Genomic DNA, 24,670 nt, shown 5'->3' with positions numbered 1-24,670 from the left:
TTTTGCAAACTTTTCAGGTCACCAGACATCAAAAATATATAAATGTTAAGTGGCAAAATTTCAGGAGTTGTCTGAAAAGGTTGCCAATACCTTGAAATAAACTGTGGTTTCTGGCATCTGTATTTTGAACTACCTTTCTTCCTCCCACTTGCCTGATGTTGCCTAAATTTGATTTTTTTTTTTAAACTAGAATGCTCCAACCAGAACAGGAAAAAAGGAAGACAAAACTTTGTAGTTCTGCAGTGCACAGAATTACACATTTCTCCATTTCAATTGGCGGTTTTTATTTCTGTTCTGATCATTATAACAAAATCAAATGCTGGGAGTGATGGAAATGAAAAAACAGTCTCTATTAATTTGCATACTGCCTAATGAACAGATGGGTGAAGGGATAGGTAATCAAGCAGATAATGTTTCTCCTCCAAAATCTGCTTCTAGTAATGCTCATCTCAAACAAGAAGAGAGCATTTGAAGGCCCAGATTTGTGTGTGTGTGTGTTTGTAGGAAATTCTAAGCAAGAGAAGATTTATTAGCTTCTCTCTGTGGGGGGGGGAAACACAATTAGTACAGGAAATCTGGCTAATGAAGGATTTGCCCCATATTTGAGGAGGTTCACAGATTGTGCAGAATATCTTTGAGTGATATGTCAGAGTGCTAGTATTTTAGATTCTCAGAATGGCTTGGAAAAAAGGACTTAATACAAATTTGAAGGGTCAGAGGAGACAAACTTCCCATTTTCTTACTTTCCAAAATGAATCAGACAACTTGCAAACTTTATTACAAATATATTTTCCCAACCTGAACCTGAATATTTCATTTCAGTTTATTCTTTTATAGTTATATTCATTCAGATAACATTGACTTCTGAAGTGGTAACTTCACCAGATATTTCTCTGTCATTCAGTCTTTCACTATGGCAGGGGTTCCTAAACCTTTTGCCATCACACCTCCCTTTAGTGTAATCTTCATGTACCCACCTCCCCTAAAAATCCAAACACCAAATTGAGCATAAAGGAACACTGAAAACAATACAGTGAAACTTTGGGAACTTTATTTATTGTAACTAAGAGGTTCCTCACACCTCCCCCTGGACTCTGTCTGCACCTCCCCAAGGGAGATACACCTCACAGTTTGGGAAACCCTGCACTATGGTATTCCACCTGAAGCCAATAAAAGTTTGTATTTACATAAATCAAAATCCCATGCAGATTAATATAACTTTCGAACCAGTTTCCTCTTAGAAAATCATAATTCTGCATAAAGGTCTAACCCTATGCATGTCTGCTAGAAAGCAAGTAGTCCTTGCTTGTAAATACAGTCTATATAGGATTGAAGCTTTAATAATTAGTAATTGTAGGATAGAGGACCTGCATAAGTATAGATTGGATACTCTGGTTTAAAATGCAATGATATGTTTAAAATTGGGCTGAATTAATATCTCTCTATATAGGTTTTTGACCTTTTTTTATCCAGAAGTAACACTTTTTATCTCAGTTACCTTTTACTGTAGCTGATGAGAGCCATGCAGTCTCTTATAATGTCACCAAGTTTTAATCGCCAGAAGGTTCAACAGGACAAGGAATTCACTAGGATTCACGAGAAAGGGTTGGCTTCATTAAACTTGCTCCAAGCTTAGTAATAACAACAACTGTTAATCCTCCTGTTTATCTGTTTCTAGCTATATTTACAGCGGTCCCTTCACTGAAGTCTTAGTATTAATAGTCTCAGTATTCGAAGTGGTTTACCTGACCTAAGAAAGTTTCACCTGTTCTGACTGAGTTCACTTTATCTTTTTATTCCATTTTGTTTTATTAATTTTATTTCTATGCCTTAGGTTATATAAGGCTGATCAATGACCAAAATAAAGAACTGTTGTTTGTTTGTTTTTCTGATAACAACACCACCACCACATGCTATTTAAGATATAGGGGTGTGTTAAAAGCTACCTTGGGATTTTTCTGTGGGTGTGGTGTGATTACCTCTATTTTTCCTGGATAGGCTGTGTATTATTTGGCTGTTGAAACTTCTACCCACATTACCTCAGATTGGTGGTTTGTTTGGATTGCTATAACTTTTGTGGATCTTATCTGTGGGAGGGATTGCTGTCCTTTTCAGGCAGGAGGTTTCTGTTTGGCATATACACAGATCTCTAAGGCAGGGTTAGCACTCATTCCTGGCATGTATATCCTGGGAACATTTCCCCTGATTTCCTATTTGATAATAGTTGGCCCACTCCTTGAATCCTTGACAGACCACACAAAGTTTTTAATTTTTGAATGATACAAACAGGACTGAATGAAAAAAAAAATCAGAAGTTAGACTCAAGCAGTAAATTTGCTAGTTTCGTTTCCCAAAAAAGCATCTTACATCCATCCATCTCCCTTTCTTTCTCCCTCCCCTCCTGCTGCCTTCTAACATTATGCAAGTTTGTTTAAAACAATTTAAGGGCAATTATGTCAATGTCAGAAGTTTATGTTTGGATCCAGACCTTAGAATGAATGTGGGAGAAAGCCAACAATTGATATGGAACAACAGAGAGAAAAAAAGTATTTCAGAATGATTAAAGCAACATAAGTTGATTTTTTCACGCATATGAATTGCTTCTTGATCTAACTTTTTCAAAGTGATGTATAGTAATACAAATGTAAAAATAAGCAATAAAATCATAATCAACAGTAATGTAAACAGCAAGCAGCAAATGAGCAAAGCAGCAAGCAACAATTGAATTCAAGGTGGATTCTAATCACTTGGTGGAAATGAAAGTCAAAACCTGGCAGCAATGTGATATATCTGTCTATATTGTTCTAGTAATATAGGACCAATGAAAAGACTCTCTTCCTAGTTGCAACCAAATAACTTTTGAACAGATTCAGCAACATCATATAAGCTTTCAGAGCTCTGACATCATGATAGAACTCAACACTGACAGCTAATCTAAAAACTTTTCAATTTTTGTTTGGCCAATATTCTCAGTTGAATTAAGCGCTCTCATTTATATTTCTCACAATTACAGAGAGACTATATCAATGATATTTAATTATTATATCTTGTAATATCTCCAGTAGGTGATAAACTCCAGGTGTATTTCAATGCTGTTTAAATGATTGAAAACAAAATGCTAAGAATAATTAATATATTAATAATTAACAAAGAATAAACATGAATAAAACAAAATTATATAACAGCCACTCTATTAAAGGCACTATCCTAGTGTTATACAGGAGCATAAAATGAAAATTAAACAATAAAACCTAGAAAATGTCTCGGAAAGAATGAATGTACTTACCATGTTGGCAAAAAGGCACCCATTGGTTTGCTTTCCTGGAGAAGGCATTAGAACTGACAAGAATGCAGCTGATAAAGTATTTTGCCACAATCCCAGTTACTATTTATTAGTATTGTAGCTTTATTTTGGCCTAATTGAACTTTCTAAGTTTTCAGAGAGATTGTCCTATAAAACACCTATTAGAATAATTGTTTTTGGTTCACAGAGGATATTTGGAATTTTGAGAGCACTATCATGAGCACAACATAATGTCTTTCGTGGGGGGCTTCACTATTCTCCAATAGTGACCAGTCTTTCTCATATGCACAACCTTTACCAGAAAGCATACTTGTGAAACTGTTCCATGCCAACACCTCCAGCCCTGAAGTTTTTCTTTACATTTAATTTTAGTTCCATGTTTCCCTGGGCTCCTTGACTTTGATTACTAGAGCTTGCAGTTTCTTTCTATTTTTGGCTATCAGATTAGTGTCCTTAGCATAGTGTAAGCTATTGATATTTCTTCCTCCAATTTTAAAATCACACTTGTCATCTTCCAGTCCAGCATCCCTTAATATATATTCAGCATATAGGTTAAATAAATAAGTGGAGACTAGATAGCTTTTTCTCACTTCTTTGCCAACCAGGAGCCAATCTGTTTTACAATTATCTGCCTCTACTATGATTTCCAGGATCAAGGACAGTGGGGTCTGACCACTTCTCTGCTGTTGCTTGGGCCTGAAGTTTGAGTGTCTGGCTTCTTGAATGCCATACTCCTCTTCCTCATCAGAAGATGATTCCCCAGCCATGACAAGCCCACTCTGACCCATGTCTTTTGTGTAGATCATTAATTGGTATTCTTCAAACTCTATTATAACAGAACATCCCAAATACTTAATTTATTATAATTGGCCTTTTAAAATTAGCAATAGACTTTTTATTGGATTTTAGCATTACTTTTTTTGTCTGGACACCACCTTGATAGGATGAACTAGTGTCAAAATAAATAAGTAATATCCATTATCTTTTTTCCCTCTATATTGTAGTCTACATACAAAGCTGGATTGAAACTCCTCCAACCACTTACACAGGGCTGTTCATCTCCTATGAATGGGCAACAGGCATTTTCAAAGATTTTTGGAGGCACAAAAAAAATTATCCATGAAAAAGCAAGCTGCAGTTAATCTTTCTTTTAGCAGTATGGCACAGCAGAGTTCTTCTCTGAGCCTACTGAAAATGATACCATATCATATGATTATGGGTTAAAAGAAAGATGACTATTCTCATTGTTCCTTCCCCCAAATATGCCCCTCCAATTAATTTTTGTTTTAAATCCTTGGTTGAGATATTTCAACCTGGCAATAAATTTAAATTTAATTCTTGTGCTTCTGCCTAATCTAAATAAGACAGAGGCTAGATTATCTGATATAATTATAACATGAGTGCTGTATTACTTCTACAAAATCTTTGCTTCAAAAGTAGTCAAAGTATTTGGCATTTTTATCTGACAGATCGGATTAAATAAACACTCTAAAAGAAAACGATGCTGTATTTTATTCATCTCATTTGAAAATTATATTCTCCAAATATTTATCTTAAGGTTAGTGTATAAAGCAAAGTCTGTTGTGGTGTATATTTTAACCATGTCATCAAACAACAATGTTTTGAAGTGGAAAATTCCCTTAAAGCAACCCAATAAATGTGCACATTGCACAATTGCAAAGCTAATTTTTCCTAAAAGACTGCCATTAGTATAATAAAATCAAAATTAAACTTTTCACTTTGATTGGAAAGATTTCTTAGGCCAAGTTAAGGCTGCAATGCTATATACTATTATTTAAGAATGAGTCAAATCAAACTCAGTGGGCCTTACCTGAGTAAATAATCTCGGAATGGGTATTGCATGGAATCGTTGATGGGTTGATTGAAAGAAAACATCAGTGGATTTTTTGCTGGCTATTTTAACTGATCATTTGGTTTCCAATTCATCAGTGGGAAATTCTACCACAAATGTAACAGTTGGGGATCAAGCACATATATGGCTCAGTCCCACCTGTGCGTGGCTTTTTGGACTGTGTTTTTTAAACACACTAATTTTACCAGCTGACTGTTTAATGTATTTAAAATTAAGAACATAATTTGGCATTGTTCTCACTGGTTTAGGAAGCTGTTTAATTGAATACTGTTTAGTAATAAAAAGGACTTGTGGTAATTCTTTCTGAATACCATTTGACCTTAGCATGAATGAGTGTAGAATGTAAAAATCATCATGGATTCTTTTCCTTGAACTTTTCACAATATATAAAAAAAAAAAAATGGAGGGGAAAAAAGCAAGCTTCAGTTACGGTACTGTATTTGTACAGCTGTATCTCATTGAATTGAGGCTTGTGTTACACACAGTTTGTGATAGGAAGTATATGCTTTTAAAACAACTGAGGAGACAGATCTTTAACCTCCACACTTTTTAGAATTTTTTTTTGTTCGCTCATTTAGCTTCTGTCATACTCCTAGGAAGTATTTCAAATACAAATTATTGTGCAGTATTGTAGTTTGAATGAATAATTTATCCCCTCATGAACTCATTAGGAAAGGTGGATTAAGAGGTTTTGTTTCCCTTTAGAATTGAAGTTTAAGAATACTGTATATTTTGAACAGAAGATTTTTTTAAAAAAAAAATTCTTAGATTGAATATTAGGGATTCTTTTCTAATAGGTTAAATCATAGGGGGTATCTAGCGGTACAGATTGTGAGAGGTTCATGGTGCAGTCATGGATGATTAAGTTGTTTCCCATAACAGGTCATAATTTACTGGTTATCAATGTTAATATCTAGCTTTACACATAGTTTGAAATTTCTCCAATATCTTGGAATTAGATGACCTCAAGATCTGTTAAGATATTTCATTTAAGAGATTTACATTTTGGTGTATCAATCCTCCTGATATGGTTTTGGCATAGAGGATACCATCACATTAATTTTTAGAATGTCATATAGCTGATGGTATCCCAGTTTATGCCAAATATGTTTAATGGCTTATTTGCATTAATGCAGAGAGGGGTTCCCCTGGCTCCTGTCCAGTCAATTTTCACATTATCATCTCATCACATACTTTATTTAAACTTCACTCATCAAAACTTATAATGTAAATATAACAAGATAACATCTGGACTCTACCAACCATCTTCATTCAGTGATGTACTTAAGGCTGTCACACGTCTTAGGCTATACATCAGACAAACCTGAAAGGGTTGTTCTTTTCAGTTGAGTTTGCCAAACACATTCTCATACATCCAAGATTTATAAAACTAATACAGGTAGACCTCAACTTATGACCATTTGTTTAGCGACCTTTTGAAGTTACAGTGGTGCTGAAAAAAGTGACTTATGACTGGTCCTTGCACTTATGATTGTCACATCGTTCCCGCGTTCATGATCAAAATTAGGGCATTTGGCAACCGGCATGTATTTATGATGGTTGAAGCATCCTGGGGCCACGTGATTGCCCTTTGTGACCTTCCCAGCTGGCTTCCAACAAGCAAAATCAATGGGGGAAGCTGGATTCGCTTAACAACCACATGACCACGCAATTCACTTAACCACTGCAAAAAGGTCATAAAATCTGGCACAGTCACATGATGCCTTACTTAATGACCACTTCACTTAGCGACCAAAATTCTGGTCCCAATTGTGGTTGTAAGTTGAGGACTACCTGTAGTGATCTGGCCACTCAGACTTACTTTAAAGAAATGGTAGTAATAAATGGCTATTGACACTGGATGACATGGATGTGTTAGATTAGTCAATGAAAGATCCTTGTGTTCTATATCTTTGCAAGAAACTGAAGAATTCAGGAATTCTTTGGACTTTCAGAATAGGAGGAAAAAGATACCTGCTTTTTCTGCAGAAAAGTATAAAACATAAAATACTCATCTTCAAAGGAATGTATGTATTGGGAACTACCTAAATCTAAAGAGTATGCAAAAAGAATGGCAATACAATAAGCAGCATACATTTCTTTATTTTAGTTTTACTTTTAAAATTAAATATATATTTATAAACCACATAGGTCCTGTTAAAATGCTTATTTCTTTCCTTTACAGTTTTGTTTTTTAGGTACTCTTCTCCAGTATAAAAATAAATAATTTTCTACCAATTATATATTGTTATTCTTTCCAACCAAATGGAATGTTGGAAATGAATTATATAAAGAGATTTGGGAATCTGGTATTCCATCTCTCTTTCTACCAGCAGAGTAAGTGTTTGAAAACTGAATAGCACAAAGCAAAATTTGGTGTGCCAGGAGAAGATGGCAAAAGAAAGATTGACTAAGGAAATGTGCTAGATCAGGCAAGGGAAGATATAGAGAAATACAGTGTTTTTCCTCATGTACATATACACACTCATGCACAGAGATGCAACATGCTACTTTATTACACAGAAGAAAATACAAATGCTTACTATTGCTGGTAGAGGAGTTGGAAAGAATTCCAGAAGTCATGCTCTGCAAGCTGTCTGATATTTTTTCAGGAGTAACTGCTGGAATATTGATTGGGCCAACACTTACATATGTTTTCCATAGAATTGGAGCCTCATGCATATTTCTAGATGCAGAATTTCTGTGCACATGAAAGAGTATATTTGCTAATTGCTAGATCTTGTTTAGAAATGTGAATTTCGTCATAATATTGCATATTCCTCATTTCCATGGCTCACAAAATCTTTTTTGTTTTTTTGCAGAGATTAATTTTTTATGGGCTGGACACCAAGCACATCACAGTTCTGAATATTATAACTTATTCACAGCATTAAGGCAGTCTGTTTTGCAAAAGTTTGGATCATGGGTAAGTTAGAATGTCCAGTGTGTAGTGCGTGCCCTAAAAAGATTAAAGCAATACCAGATTTTACATTAAGCTTTAGAAACTACAAGAAAGCAGTGAATCAAGCCAGAAGATTATTGCATTTAGATACCAGAGAATGGCATATACAGTGCCCTTACATATCTACCTGTCAACTAAGATCTAGTTCATAATGTCCACCAGAGGGTGCTTCAACTGTCAGCAATTCACTCTGCAGCTACTCAAGAAATGATATTCTCAGTAGAAGCACCATAGCTATGGCATTCTTTTCAGTTCCGATATGTTCAGCATCAAATTACGATGCATCTGTGCGCTCGGGCATTGAGTTAAAATGGTACAGCTATGCCTTCTGATCTGATTTTTAAGTTGTTTCCCACTTTCAAATTCATTTTAATAATGAAAAATGGCTTAAAAACAAATATATAAATGAATATTGGATTTTTAAAAATCTTAGTGCTTATATTCTGTACTCATGAGGCATTTTACTATACGTATTACACTAAAAATGAAAAAAACCCAACCCTCAATGTAGCATTTACCCAATGTATCCAATAAAAAAAATCCAATAATAATTTGATAGATTATTAACTAATACAATCAGTGTACTCCTCAGAGGGAGCTGAAACAGGGAATGCAACCTGTTTTAAAATGTTGTAATCTACTGTATGTATAAATTAAAAAGATAAAGTAGGTATTAAGATATTTCTTTATAATTGATGAGCAATACTGTTTTACATTGTATCATAATAAAATGCATATATTACATTCCCTTTGAATGATCATAATGGGCTCCAATAAAAAACATAACGGGCTTGTTGTAAGGCACCTTGAGTGGGCACTTTTCCTTAGTGACTCTGTGCCCAGTTTCCCTTCTTTCCTTCCTTATCCCTGTTAGTTTGCCAGGCAGGGAACTAATGATCAAAAACACCATGACCTTCATGGTGGATGTGAGGGCAATCTGACTGCGACATCATTGATCACTATTCCTTCTCATGCCATTGCCGATATTTGAACCGGGGCTACAAGAGAGTGAAGAAGTATACTCTAATGAAGAGGAGGAGGAGTTTCATAGGGGGTTGTTGGTGGATCATCTGTGTCGCAGTACTCAACTTTTCTGACCTTTGATACCAAAGCCTTTGGAATGGAACAGTTACAATTTAAGGAATCAAAAAAAAAAGTTTTCTAGGTAAATAGTGGAAAATATGGAAATGGATTAATTGAAAATATGTTTAATATGAAGTTGCAAACTATTTCACCTTATATCAGTGTTTCTCAACCTTGGCTGCTTGAAGATGTATGGACTTCAACTCCCAGATTACCAGGCCAGCATGGCTGGCTGGGGAATTCTGGGAATTGAAGTCCATGCATTTTCAAGTTGCCAAGGTTGAGAAATGCTGCGTTATATTACACCTATTTATTTGAAAGTAATTCTCTACTGTTTTTACTGTGATTTATTTCCATATAATGGTGTCTAGACTTTCAGACTTCATGTATTTACCTTAAATTAAAATTATAATTTGTCTTTGCTGTTTGATACAGTTCACCAACATTCACCGTATAAGCTCTGTCATTTAGATTTATAACAATTTAAATAAGTATTTAAATCATATGCTTATATAATAGCATAGGACCGCACTACTTAGCATCCTTGAGAATCAGAGCCAAACTCATATATGGATTAAGAAGCAAGTAGATTAATTTATTTGGGTAAAGATTCTCTCTTGATTAAAGTGAGATGTTTTTGAAGATATGGGAGTATCACAGCTTATTAAATATGGAATCAGGACATGGTTATCTAACGGCTTCTTGTGGAACGAGACCAAACTTTCTAATTTGTGTAGCATTGCAAAGTCTCTGTTTTCCAGTGATGCACGTTTTCAGATGGACCCAGCAAAGAAGCAAAAGTGTTTCATGCTTCTTGTTTTGTTTCACTGTGCTAAAAATGAATTTTTTTGTGAAGCCAAAATGGAAAATAATCAGGCTTCTCATAATCTCTCCTCATTGCTTTGGAAAAAAGCTATATGCTGTCAGTTCATTATTTTCTATTTCCCTGATAATAACTATTCCAAATTCTTTTCTTAAAATGCTTTATGATACAAATACAAGCTAGTACTAAAATAAGCCTTTGTTGGATAAAAGTGCTAATGTTTTTGGCTTTGGGGTTTTCAGATTCTTTCTTAATGATAATTAAATGGAGCCACATGAGTAGGATGGAAAGTATGGCTGCTTTAGGAATTCATCATTCTGACTAGTAAGGTGTTCCACATCAGAAGAGCAACAAGGAGAATAGTTGAGTTAAGAAATTTAAAATAATAAAACATGGCAATCCATTTTGTTATTTTCACATCTTTATCACTACTAGATTTCAAAGAAACATATTTCACAGTGTTAGAATATGATGGGATGCATCTAATGACCTAGATGCATGCCAAGAGTTTTCTGTTTTCTGGCTCTTTCTGTTCATACTGTCTGAGGTGTGTCATGAATATGCAGCTAGCCTTACATCCACACTACAGCAAGAGTTGCATGATGGAATCCAGCCTTCCCCAGCTTGATTCTGGCTTGGAAAAATAATAGTTCAGTGAATTTGGAGGACAATAGACTGGGGAAGTTTTGTGACTTAATTTGTGAATTCCTTATTTGCCTCATTTTGATTTACAAAGCTTTGGAATCCTTTGGTCATTATAACTCCTTTTCTTTTAGATATTTTACCTTCCATTGGCTTTTTGCATTCCAGCTTCGGTATATGCTGTTCATCTCCAATTTAATCTCCTTTACCAGTTCTGGATACATACAGAGGTAATTTAGACATTTGACAATGCCTAAGCAGCTAGATTGGATCAATGTCTTGAAAACTCACTAGAAGCTGATTTATTGTATTAGAACATTATTTTTTATGATTTGTTTGAAAAGAAGACCAAGCTTATCTTTATTCTTTATTCTCCACTATATACTCGGTTTATAAGAAGCAGGAAAGCCATTTGATCCCAATTAGCATAAACATTTTAAACTATAGCAAGTATAAATAATGTTCTTTTAATACTGACCAGTACTGTATGTCTTCGCTTTATAATACGTTTAAGTTACCACAACACTGAAAAAATAACTTCATATTTTAAATACTTTAAGAAAAATAGGGCTGTATTTATAATGTATTAATAAACAATGAATTAATTGTGCCATTGACCTCCATGATTTGTTCATGAATGTTGCATCTTTGGGTGCATTTGTACATTAAATACTAATTAACTGTCATTCTTACTCTTTTTTAAATACATTTGCTTCAGGTATTTTTAATACACAAAAATATGGATGAGAGTGCTCTTTAATTTCACAGCAGTGTGCTTTTATATTTTTCTATGCTCTTTTGACATGAATGGTTACATTTGCTATTTTCAGGTTGTTATTTCTTTATTTTTTACATAGAACAAATACATATTGATCCTTCCCTTATCAGCTCTTACAAGCTACAGATAAAAACCTCCCTGTTAATCATACCACCACCATCATAATCAAAACATCTAGCTAAAAAATGACATTAAAAACCCTGAAATTTTTTTTGAGTCCTCTCCTAAATTGTAATGGGGAGAAGGAGGGTTTGTTTCAGCTCTGCTGGCAATTTTTTCCATAATAGGGGCCCTAGCGTACAGAATGCTGAGTTCATCATTGATGTCGAATATGTCCATGGTGGGACCCACAAAAAGACTTGATTGATGACCTTGGAGTTCAGGATAGATTATATAGGAATATATGGACTTATAAGGAGTTTGGATTTAAACTGTGCAAGATTTTATGTTAATCTTTATGAGCATTTTGAATTGGGCTAAGAAGACACCTGGGAACCAGAGAAATTGTTTCAGCATAGGGATAATGTAAGACTCAAAGTGTCTGGGACCAGGGATCATTCCCAGACCATTTTCAAGAGCCATTCCTTGCATTGTAATAGTCCTGTCACGCTCATCAGTTCAGGAATTTAGCTGCTGCAAGTCTTCATACCCAGAAATTACACCACACAGTTTCAGGAGCAAGATAGATAGATAGATAGATAGATAGATAGATAGATAGATAGATAGATAGATAGATAGATAGATAGGTTTGTTTGTTTGTTTGTTTGTTTGTTTGTTTGTTTGTTTAACAAATTTGTATGGCTGCCCAACTCACACATGGTGACTCTGGGCGGCTTATGGAATTAAAACCCATAATACAAAAACCAATACCCCCCCATCCCCCTGGCAGCAATAAACACACTCAGATTAACCATTTGATTGGCTCCGTATCTGCCTGGGATCCCCAGACCCAGTGACAAAACCACGTCTTCAGGGCCTTCTGGAAAAGTATCAAGGTGCGGGCCAGTCTTATTTGTGGGAGAATGATATTGCATGATTGCAAACAAATCATTAGCAAATAAGTAATTTGACACCTAATTATCATCCCGTTCATTGAAATTCTATCTGACTTTAAGTTCCTTTTCAAATAAACTGATAATCCCAGAGGTTCGCATACCTTTGCCACACACAAATAAGTAGCTTTGGATCACTTTCCTCAATAAATAAATGGACAAGTATAATGTTTTTGACTCATCTGTTTAATTGGGTTCTCTTTACCTAGTTTTAGGGCTTGTGTGGAGAACAGATCATGTTTTAGGTCGTATTAGGCAGAAATACTGAAAACTCAAAAGAGTTCACAAACTTTTAAGCACCACTGTATACCCCTGTGGGTTATTCTACATCTACTCTCTGCACTGTATTTTGCTTTAGCAATACCTGCTATAGTAGTAGTGCCATTCTTCAAATCACATCATAGTCATCTGTCTCCAATTTGTGGCCCTCCAGATATATTGGTTATAAGTCATAATTTTCAGCCACGTATGTAATCCAGTACAAAATAAGAAAATAGATTTCCACGTTATGGCCTGCATTTTGATATAATGAGTTTGGAGGAAAAGGGATATATATATATATTTTATGTTATTTAAATATCACAGTACCTTATTTATTCTTTTCTCTATAAATACCCACACCTTACAAATGCTTGATTAGAATAGTGAGGTCTTCAGTTTAAGTGTTCAGTGTTTATAATTCCTGGGGGTTATGAGAGTCAACATTTGACATAGCTGGAAGGTATCAGGTTGAATTCAAATATTAAGGGAAGCTTCCCTGTGCTGACTTAATGTATTATTATTGATTTTAAAACTTCTAAGTGAGTGTATAGTCCTATTGAAGTTGAAGTCCTATTGAATTTTATGGGCTTTACTTTTGAATAGGCATGCATCAGCTTGCACTGTAAATTTGTATATTTTCCCTGCACAGTAGATGTAAAATTTGAAATTGGGTTGTATTAAATATAGATATTAGCCTATTCAGGAATCATAACAAGACATACGTCCAGAAAGAAGCATATATGAATAGCCCCAAGTCCTGAGGCTTCACAAAGCATGTCATTCTCCTGTGCATTCATATGAACAATAGATAACTCTGGGTGTACAGAGCATGTGGAAGCTTCCCCATGAGTAAAAGCCTGATAATGCCAGGCCAGTCTTTTTTGAGGTCTCTACGTGTATTTCTGTAAACGTAACTTCTCCTTCTTGCATAGAGATCATAAGGTTACTTCAGGGAAATAGGGCTCCTGGCAGAGGTGTCAGATCTCTTGATTCAGACAAGGACCATTTCTAATGGCTTGAGTTTCTCCAACAGGAAGCAGAACATAATAGGTGAAATAGTTGCATTTCATGCCAGGTTTGCTCAAATGTGGGTTCAGAAAGAAAAACAACAACAAACAAAAAACCAGATGCCAGCATTCTGCCTTCAAGATAATTTATTACAAATATGTCCTTCTATTTCTTCTATAAACAGTTTTGAACCCTAAGTTTTCACTCCTTCATACCCAGAATACAGTTATATTAGAATTCAAACCCCCATGAATCCCTTTATGATCCCAACAGGCTGATTCTTTTAGCTTGTTTTTACTTGCAAACCAAAAATATTATTGTTTCGCTCCTCAATGTGGAAATTTGGCTACCTCCATATTACATGCTTACTGAAGTAGAAAACTGCCTAATCAGATAGGAAAACATTTGGCGGTGAATAAATCAGGGTTTGCCGAAAATTTCAAAGTGTGCAAGCAGGCAGACGAGCACATATCCTAGGGTTTTTGCTGTTCCCAGGTCCCCTGTAGAGAGTTCACATGGCAAGTATGGCCACCAAGTCCATCTGTAAAAATACATGGCTGGGTTATTTTGAATTAACACAACAACTTTAGTAGAGAAAGCAAACCATGCTTTTATTTTTATGTTTCCTCACCAGATGGTCTCAAATATGGATTCATATTCTAAGGGTGTGAGTGTGTGTAAATCAACTTGAATTTTGGTAAAGGAAAGTATAATAGTATGCAAAGAAAAATATATTCTATAATGGCTTTATCAGTGTAAATAAAGTGGCTCACCTCCTAATTTTGCTTGGCCCTTTTGTTTACATGGAATATGTCTGCGTACTGTATGTATATACTTTTGTTTTATTTTTAAAGGCATGAAAATCATTACAGTTATGTATATAATAGAAGATAAAAAAAATCTTTAGCCTGCTGTACATCTACAGGTGCCATTGAGAGCAGCCTGGATATTTTGCTCTATGCCAGAGCTTCCCAAACCTTCTTGGCTCCCCTAGTTGTTCTCAAACTGTGTTGCACAATGACCCGAGCACTGCAGTAAACTCACAATTCTGTTTATTTAGTAGTAAAATGCTCCATGGTGTCCCTGCGAGTTTACTGTGGCGTCTCGGGGCATTGTGGTGTGCAGTAGTTGAACCACAGCTCTTTGTGGATTAATATTGCAGTATTAATACAGTCCAGTTATGTTGCACTGGCGGTACATGAAATACGCAGTGTGGAGTTCTCTTTTGTGGCCCATGGTTTTTCATGTTACCTTGAGTTGCCCAAGAAGAAGATATGCAGAGCATTGGAAGGGTCACTGTGTTATTCCTAGATCTATGTTGATTAAAAAAAATGTTCCTTTGCTGTATTTTGCAAAAGAGATGAAATAAAGATTTGGGTGTAGTAGTGATATAAGGCTTTGTTAGACAAGGTATAAAATTTCCCTTGAATTTCGTGACATGGTTTTTTCCCATTATTTAAACAAAAATTGCATTCAATGCCTTGCAGTACTAAGCAGAAAAAAAAGTTTCCCAGGATTCAGACAGACTCTGAGGTTACAAATTGATGTATATAACTGCTGCAAGAAATACTGCAATTGTAAGTCCAGTCCCCTAAAATTTGTAAAGGAATCAATTTACTTCTCGCTATGGTATATAACTCTGTTATTTATATGAAGTAAATACATCTGTATGTGTGGATATATATCATATATATGCACATATGTATATAATATACAATGTATAATAGTGCTGATTAAGTCAGATTATAGACATATATGACTAATAATGCAACAAAGTTAGGAAATTTTTACCAGATCAGATGCTGCTGTTAGTTCTTTTTTGTTTTGGAGACAAATTGAGAACTCTACTCCAAAAATCAATGGGTGCAGTGATGACAATCACTAAATTTGAATTTTATTTAAATGAAAATAAGTAATATAATACTTCAGTCATATATTTAATGACTTTTGCTTGTATCAAACAAAGCTACAAATAACATTTGGAGGTTTCTGAAGGCCATATCCCAAGGCTTTCAGGGGTTACATATGGCCTCAGATTGTATCTGTAATATATAAAAACTGAATGTCATTTATTTGTTTAAGTAGTAGTAGCAGTGGTAGTTCTAGGAGTATATCTGATTTATTTATTCAACTCAATAACAAATTCATAATTGTTTTAAAATTTCAGTGTCAAATTATTGTACTGAATTTCTTTTCTGTATTTCTGGCATAATCCATGGAAACTAAGCAAGTAATTGTGCACATCATAACCCCGTTAAAGTTGGAGGAGATACAGAAACAAACTCTTTAATGTTAATGGTTATGCATCAAGGCTATCAGGAAGCACCACCCAAAATAATGGTCAACACTATCCATTTTGACAATTTCAGTCATCTATGTGTATATGACTGATTCTAGATCTACCCCTGCTTGTTTCATCCAGGATTGACTGAATACATGTTGCTACTTGAAGTGAAGAGAAGCTGCTTTAAGCAAGATAATGCTCCTTTCCATATCATGACATGGGTGGTGAATCTTTTTACAGCAGTTTTCATTGAACAATATTTTTTGGATCACCTTGAGCGATGAGAATAGTTTAAGCTGTAAGATAGTCAACATTACATATAGCTTGTCTTCCTACCCTTATTGCAACTCTGTCTGGTGGGTGAATAACCTCAGTATTTTGTTCTCTGATTTGAACTGCAGCCCACTGCTGTGCTAGAGATGTGGGCCAGAGGTTAAAATCAAACTCTTCAAAGAATCCATATTGTAAGCAATGCTGTTAGCAGGGATTTTAAAATATCAAAAGCGTCTACTTTGATCAAAAAGTGCAGCTCTAAGCCACTTCTAAGCAAAGCCAAAAAGTATGAGTTGGTCCATAATACATCTGTTGAAATTCTAAATATGGTATATTTTTACTAAAGCATTTCAGTGTTTATCTTAAAAACAAACTGAAACTTGGTAGAGCAAAAGTTAGGTGTGGTATTTTAGATAAACTGCTGATTTTTCATTTTATGGACCACAATTCATGGAGAATCCTTTTCTACTTTTAACATCAGTAGAATCCTGTTAAGTTTTTATTCAAAAGCAAGTACCAATGATTTGAATGAGGCCTTCTCCCAAGTAAGTGTGTACAGCATTCGTCTTGCTTAAAGCTGCTTTATTTGATAGAAGTAGAATTAACCTGAAATATGAGTGTTTTTTTTCCAGTCTAAGACAATTTTGGGGGCTTGAACATATTTTGGGATATAATTCAAATGTAAGTGCTTGTGTTGTTTTTGGCTTTTGAATATTAGGAATAGAAATAGTCTCAATCAAATTGCTAGAGTGGATCTGCTTTGTACAAATAAAATGATGACTGAGATAAATATGTGTTTATAACTAAAATGCCTCTAGGTAATAGCTTTCTTATTTATAGAGAAAAATTGAAATTATACCAGCTCTTTCTGAATAAAGAACAATATATAAACACGCCTCCTTTCACTGCACTAAAATAATACCTTGAGATTAATAAATATTACCCATGAAGAGCTGAATGTACAAGATTATATTCTTTCCTTTACCAAATAGATGGTTTTGCAAGGTGTTCTCAATTTCTACTACTATTTCTTGCTTGTGAGTTTGAAAGTTGACATTGGACATGAACAGAAGTGTTGAAAAGTGTTGTAATGCCTAAAAAATAAAAGTAGGAGAGGCAGGTTCAGATATCTGTTCAGCCATGCAATGGATCTTCTTGGACAGATATCCTCACAGTATAATTTATACAGGGTTGATATGAGAATTAAAAAAAAAAAAAAGGAAATTAACAAATATTCCCTTGGGCTCCTTCAGAAAAGAGTGTGATAGAATTATAGCACTATAGGAGTTGAAAACGACTTGATGGCACATAATCAAAATGATAACATACCTTATAGGAAGCAAAAGATTGTTCTGAATTATTATTATTGTTGTTGCTATTATTACACACCATAGAAACCCCCATTTTTTTTGGTAAAAATTGGCTGAATTTTTAACTTTTGTTAAACATTTTCCCCACCCTATAGTTTTCTTCTGTTGCATCATCTGCTATTATTTTACTGAGCCCCAATCAATAGTAATTATATACAATATTTATTTTGATATGTTATTTTTTTCAAAGGTCATTGAAAATCTTGGCCCATTGGAGTTACTTCTCAATACTCCTAGTCATCACAGAGTTCATCATGGTAGGCAATACTAGATTTTACAAATCCATAATAGTGTACCTATTCTTAGATATTATTCAGTGTGAGAAATCAGATATAATTCTCTTTTGCAACAGTTTATGGTTGACGAATCTTAAAGGAGTGTTAAAAAAAAAAAATCCTACAAACTTCATGGGTTCTTATTCCTAAATTAGACATTGGTATCTTATTGATTTAAGTGTTGGTTATCAGTAATCATACACTCTGTATTTTTTTCTTTCATCATGTCTTCCATCCCTAACCTTACATCTCAACAAATTGACTGAACTGTCATTCTACATTATTAGAAAATGGATTATTGAAACTGCATCCTAATGTTTATTGAACAAAGGCATTTGTTACTGTAAATTATATTACAGAAAATATTTGCTATTATTTTCTAAAGCATTATTGTACTTTTGCCATAGAAAAAGAATAGACATATTGCCCTTAATGTAGGACATATTAGAAAGGAGTTTTAAATAAGCCCTTTAAAACCACATTTATTGTTTATGAATATATTATAAAAATGATTAATTATAGATGGGCTTTATCTAAATTAAGTTAATAATGCTTAATTTAAATTATTGAGCCTTTAAGTAGTAATAACAACTAATTTTTCTCATTTGTGTCAATGTCTGGTTCCAAAATTAACATATTGTTCAAAGCTAATGAAAAGTTGTGTTTCAATTTTCCTCTTTAGGCAGAAATCAATATTGTATTGATAAAAACTATGGTGGCACATTAATAATTTGGGATAGAATTTTTGGTAAGTCACTTTTGTCCTCATTACCTTATGTTTAGATTACTGTAAAATGCTCTGTCTTGAACTGTCTTTGAAGATTATTTAGAAACTACAGTCCATTCAGAATACTGCTCCTGCTTGTTGACAGACCAAGGTTAGTTCAGTAAAATCACACATGTATGTTACAGAAGTTCATTGTCTCAGGTTTCTGGGTACAATTCAAAGCGCTGGTTATGGCCTACAAAGTATCAGGATTCAGCTGGAAACTGGACTGCAACCACTTAGATAAGCTAATAAGGAAATCCAAGAATGAAGAATAAGACGTGTTTATTGAAGAAAATAGGAAGCCCTAACAAAATAATTTCAACTGCAGTTCCTCAAGAACTAGGCCAGTTGATAAAAACATGGTTCAAATAATCTTATGCTTGCTTTTCATCCCACCTGAGTTAACAGAATACCTGTTAATAGTCAGATTTGTTACTTACTTTTTTTTTTACTATTTTTTATTTTTTACTATCAGTGTGAGAATGAACTCTCACATGAAGTCCTTTATCAACCTTTGCAGGATGACCTTCTCTGACCAGAGTGTCCCTGTCTTACACACTGTATCTGGAAGGGTATGATTTTTATTACCCTTCTCCCCCCACACCCCAATAGGTCAGGGAAACAGGGTCATGGTACAATCAAGAAACATTAATAAGACTGCCCTCTTTCTACTTAGTGTATGGAGCTTATTAGGTAGTTATGATGCTGCTATGTACTATGTAGATGATTAATTTATTATATATTTTAATATGTTTTGAATCAGTGTTATGACTTTCTGGTTTTAAAATTATTTTATTTGATATTATAAGCCACCCAGAGGGTCATGTAAATGAATGAGTGAAATGAATGAATGAATGAAAGTATTATTTTTCTCTAAAATTTATTTTCCAAACATTATGTTTATCTTCCATCTAGGTACATTTGCTGCAGAAAAAGATAAAGTTGTATATGGCCTAACACATCCCATAAACACTTTTGAACCTTTCAAAGTTCAGGTAGTCCTTTTTATTAAGTTTTCCTATGCTATTTTTCTGTTTTAATAAAAGATCAAACTGTCTTATTTTTTTCCAAGGACTGTGATCATATTCAAACATCATTTTTTCCTATGGCTTAGAACAAGGGTGCAATATATGAGGCCCCAGGCCAAAAGCTCTAAAATAGTCTCAATCTCAACTTAAAGAAAAACAGAACTGTTTCCCTTTTGCATATTTAATAAAGCCCTTCCCGCTTTACATCATCTGTCCACTTAGTGCAGCTCTTAATCTCTGTCTTCCTCTTGTTTAATGAAGCTCTGAGCCATCAAAGGTTGTCTCCTGGTTAAGACATATAGCTCTCCTATAATTATGACATTACTTTAACAAAACAAGTGGTCTTTTACAGCCACTGGCCTGTATTAAATTAATGTTACATTATCAGAATTCTGAATTCTATACTGAAATGAAATATAATACAGCAACATTGAACTATTTTAAATACTTTCCATTTATTTCAAATATTCTGTTTATAACAATGGGGACTGCCCTATATGGGTAGCAGGAACTCTTCCTTTTATTTTGATTATGCATGTGTGCACACATACGCTCACAGACATTCTGCTTTGTAAAGAATGAGCTGCAGTAGTGAAAAAAAAAAAAGTTAACCATAAATTTAATGTTTCCTTTATCATTAACCCAGTGAGTGAGTAAATCTTTGTTCCAGCAACATTCAATGGCCTGTAATAATAAAAATATCAGGTTCCAGGCACATATTTTGTTATTTTACAAACTATTTCAATATATGTCATTTTACCAATGGAAAAGTCTTTCCAACTTTTTCAGATTTTCTCAGTTTTAACGCTGCTTCATGCTTTTTTTTTTTTTTTAATCTTAACATATTTCTCAAATTTCCTTTGGTTTGAGTTTGAATACTGAGTTGTTTCATGTATTAGCTTGTGTAAGTTATGTGCACATTTTTCAAGGGTCTGTTCTCTCCATCCCCTTCTTTATTTATTTCTTGAAAGTGTCTATTGTCATTTTCAACTAATGGTCAATGTGCTAGGTACTAATTATGACTTAAGGAAATAGTCCGATATCAAACCATAGATTCTGATCCTGGTTTATTTCCATAAACCATAGTGATAATCTCTTAAATCTTTTTTTTTTTTTTTTTGGTGCCTTTAACTTCTAGTGATTCCTGGCGACTGCCTAGTCCCTGCATTTTTCTTGGCAAGATTTTTGAAAGTGGTTTGCCATCGCCTTCTTCTTTGGGCAGAGGGAGAAAGTGACTGCCCCAAAGCTACAGCTGGGACTGGAACCCAATATCTCCTAGTTTCTAGCCTGGTGTCCCAATCACTACACCAAACTGGCTCTCCTTAAATGAAATAGTCCAGCTGAAATAGATGTGAAAGAATCCATTTTCTCCATGCCAGTGGAATGGGGAAGGAAGTATGGAAGCTTGAGGATTGCTTATGGATGTTTAGCCTGTTTAACAGTATCTCCTCAAAAAACTTCAAGCAAAGCTTTGTCACAAACCAGCTCTCCAAAATACTGTTTACTTAAAACTGCCTGTAATGAAAACTTCTCTTTTGCTTTGTTTTCTCATTAGCACTTAATTATGAGCAATATAAACCTTTGATTTTCCCATCCTTACAGTTTCATCATTGTATTTATATCTGGAACATATTTTGGAGCACACCTGGATTCTGCAATAAGCTTTCAGTTATGTTCAAGGGACCAGGATGGGCACCAGGCAAGCCAAGACTTGGCCTTCTTGAGGAGATTCCAGAAGTAAGTATAAATGTCCTTTCCATGTTAGGTAATTTCCAGAAACCATGAGCCCTGTGTCCTTGCGAACCAGCTATCCTAATATATGGTTGCCTAAAAGCCAGCCCACTGAACTTAGTGAGATGTATTTTTGTGTACAATAGAGGATCAGATTTGAGTTAAAAAAAAGGTAGTTTATCTTTAATTTTTATAATACAATTGGTGGTTCTCAGTGCATTTAATTGAAAAGAAATTACTTTGATTTCAACACCATTGATCTATAACTTGTTTACCTTAAGATACTCTTTTGAAAGTCTGAGAATTAAGCTATTTCTGTGTTCTGAAAAAGTACATAGATAGGGCTTCTTATGTATTCTTAACTCCCCTGTGCTGGGAGATAAGGTTTCATAGAATCAGAGGATTGGAAAGGAACTTGTTTCAGTGTTGTAGGTTGAAATACATATTTGCTTTATGGAAACTAAACAGGATATCAGTGAGAGAGAGATAAAAAGGGGGGGGGGGAACGATTGAATCTAACAGCTTGTAAATGTTATATAAGTATAAATATCTATTGAGTTTATTAAAATAACAAATCAGTTATAGAGGTGAAAGGTCTGGGAGAAAATTCTGTTTAAAGAAATTATCAGTAAAATGTATTTGATAATGAATTTTAATTACTGATTATTTTTAATAACAAAGTCTCTCATCTGCTTTATTAACTATAGGTCACTGGAAAGGAAGTTCCTTTCAAGTGCAAATTGCCACACTACACACATATCTACGTAGTAATGCATTTTATCTTAATGATGGGATTTTATGTTGGCTTATCTGCTTCCAAATCTGTAAGTAAAATTAAACTTTACTTAGAAAGGCTACTTTGAGTTACTGGAAAAAGATACAAGAATATGCAAATCATTTGGGTTGCTGATAACATTCAATGAATAAAACTGAAAAAAATATGTTGAATGGACCAGTTATGCTACCATATCCTGTGAGGCATGATTGGCTAATTACTTTTTAATATGGGCATGATTTAAACTAATTGGCTAATTACCTTTTTAGTATGGGCAAGAAAATGATAATTTTTATTGGTTTGACATTTCTGCATTTTTTTAATCTTACGCTTTAGTCTTATGCTCATCCCTTAACCAGCATAAGCATCTCATTTCCCATAGTAAATGAATAAGTAAGCATACAACCATTAATATTTAGTGGGATTTTCTCCAGGAAGTAAGAGGTGACACATTTGGTAACTACTTCTGTCAACAGCTATGTGTCCTATATTAGAAAAATCTTTTTCTCAGCTGTGTTATCAAGGTGATCTGAGCCAAGAAGTTTGGAAATTTCCCAGGCTCCCCATTAAATGTCTCTGGAGGAAATAGGGCATTTTTCATGATGCAACAATCAGAGCTAGAGGCAGCTGATTACCCAAGTGACTCACCTGGGCCTGCTTGTTATTCATAACTGTTCTGGCTGAGCTAACTGCTCCTTTAAAACCTGTTGTGGTATTAATACACTGAATCCTTCAAGCTATTCTTCTCATAAATTCAATCCAACATCACAATACCAAAAGTTTGTTGATGACAACATGCAATGGGCTAGCAGAATGGAAAAGTCTAGAGACAAACTAAAATCAAATGTTAGGGGTTTCTTTATAACAAAGTAATGTTTGATGATCTGGGAGTCAAGGTGGATCCTCACTGATCAACTAGTTCCATTGGATTTGCCATGATCAGGTTGCTACAATTCTCTTACCTTACCCAAGCATAGCTAGCTCTAATCAGGCTTGTTTTACTTCAATTGGTTACTTGGGAGTAGTCCTACCCAGTTCAGCTGTCTTTGTGTAACCAAGTACTTCTATACCACTCCATCTTCTGATGTTCTGCTCTTAAAGAAAAATGTTCTTAAGGACTGGGTGGAGGAAGCTCCTGATGTCTTTCTGTTGGGTCGAAGACAGGTCAGGTCAGATATTTGGTTTACTTAGTATAGTTGCTGAAATATGGTTTTTGGGATGCCTTATCCTGGTCATTGTTTGAGAAGAACTCTTGATAGAGGACCATGTCCTTTCCCATGATTCTCCCGCTCTGGTTGAGAAGGGCCCTCTTTGGACAGATAGCATCAATTTAAGGGTATTACAGAATGTTGACCAATGATCAGTGCAAAAATAATTGTTTATAGGGCTAGTATTACAAAATAATGGAAAAACTGCATAAGAGTCCACATTTCAGGATTCTTATCCTAGGCATGAAGTAGAAACTAAAGCTAGACAGAAATCTGTGTTGCAGGAATCCTCCAAAAATCTATTGTAGGAAGAAAGCCTGTATGTGAATAATATAACTTGGCATATATCTTCAATATCAATTTTCCACTACAATGAATTATGAAATGCCCGTAGACACAACTGGAGCTTTTTCCTTGGCTATGTCACAAATGTGGCATTGGTCCATAAACAGACACAACTGTTTTCCTCATTTTTAGACATATGTTCCATTCTATATAGCACTTGAATCAGTATATAATTTTATAATTCTCATTTCTATAGTCACTTTATCTTTGCTGTTACACATGAGCACATAATGTTTTTTTCTGTCCATGAAGTTCCTCATCTCAGTAAGAAATGTTTTTCTTGGATAAAATAAGAAACACAGAAGAAAATATTTGGACCAAAAACCCCACACACATTTGGTTAGATGATTCTTTCACAAACAGGTTTAAATAGAACCCCAATGGAAAGAACGTCACTGATTTCTAAAAGGATATGACTCCATTTCAAATTATATTAAGAGGAAATAACTTGAAACTTAATAGTTTAAGACAGCAAGAAATTCTCAGTTGGTTTTCTTTCAGATCTGGTTCTATGTCCTTTTCTCCCCACCATTTAGTTTTACCTAAACAACAATTCTGACCATTTTTGATCTTAGTAAGGAAAGTTGGACACTGAAAAGAAATCCCTGGCTACACAAGTGATATTGTTGGAAACAGTTTTGTTTCATTGACTATGGCTTGTGAGACCAAAAATGAAGGGCTTCTTGCAATTGATGGTATCTAGCAGAATCACTGGAATAGATTTATTTGGCAGGAGAATGATAAATACCCTAAATATCAATTTCATGATTTGAAGAATGGGAAAACATTGTTGTTTTATAAATGTTTTACTGAATGAAAGAGTTTG

At 34.5% G+C, this 24,670-nt stretch overlaps 1 protein-coding gene across 3 annotated transcripts in view; it reads left to right on the top strand.

The window, feature by feature from the left end:
• AGMO (alkylglycerol monooxygenase) overlaps positions 1-24,670 on the top strand; it is a 135,072-nt gene that overhangs the window by 44,348 nt on the left and 66,054 nt on the right. For all 3 annotated transcript variants that reach the window (XM_088150658.1, XM_088150659.1, XM_088150657.1), the window contains exons 4-10: positions 8,000-8,103; positions 10,822-10,917; positions 17,904-17,970; positions 18,671-18,736; positions 19,673-19,752; positions 21,388-21,522; positions 22,224-22,340. In XM_088150658.1, the coding sequence (XP_088006784.1) occupies positions 8,000-8,103; positions 10,822-10,917; positions 17,904-17,970; positions 18,671-18,736; positions 19,673-19,752; positions 21,388-21,522; positions 22,224-22,340 (665 nt within the window). The remainder of the gene's footprint in view (positions 1-7,999; positions 8,104-10,821; positions 10,918-17,903; positions 17,971-18,670; positions 18,737-19,672; positions 19,753-21,387; positions 21,523-22,223; positions 22,341-24,670) is intronic.

Source organism: Python bivittatus, unplaced genomic scaffold (assembly GCF_059951505.1).
Source record: "Python bivittatus isolate LINGU-HERP-01145 unplaced genomic scaffold, Pbiv_v1 ctg000610_np1212, whole genome shotgun sequence".
NCBI classification, from domain to species: Eukaryota; Metazoa; Chordata; class Lepidosauria; order Squamata; family Pythonidae; genus Python; species Python bivittatus.
Note: the sequence above shows the minus strand (reverse complement) of the source record. Positions and strands in the feature narration are given on the sequence as shown.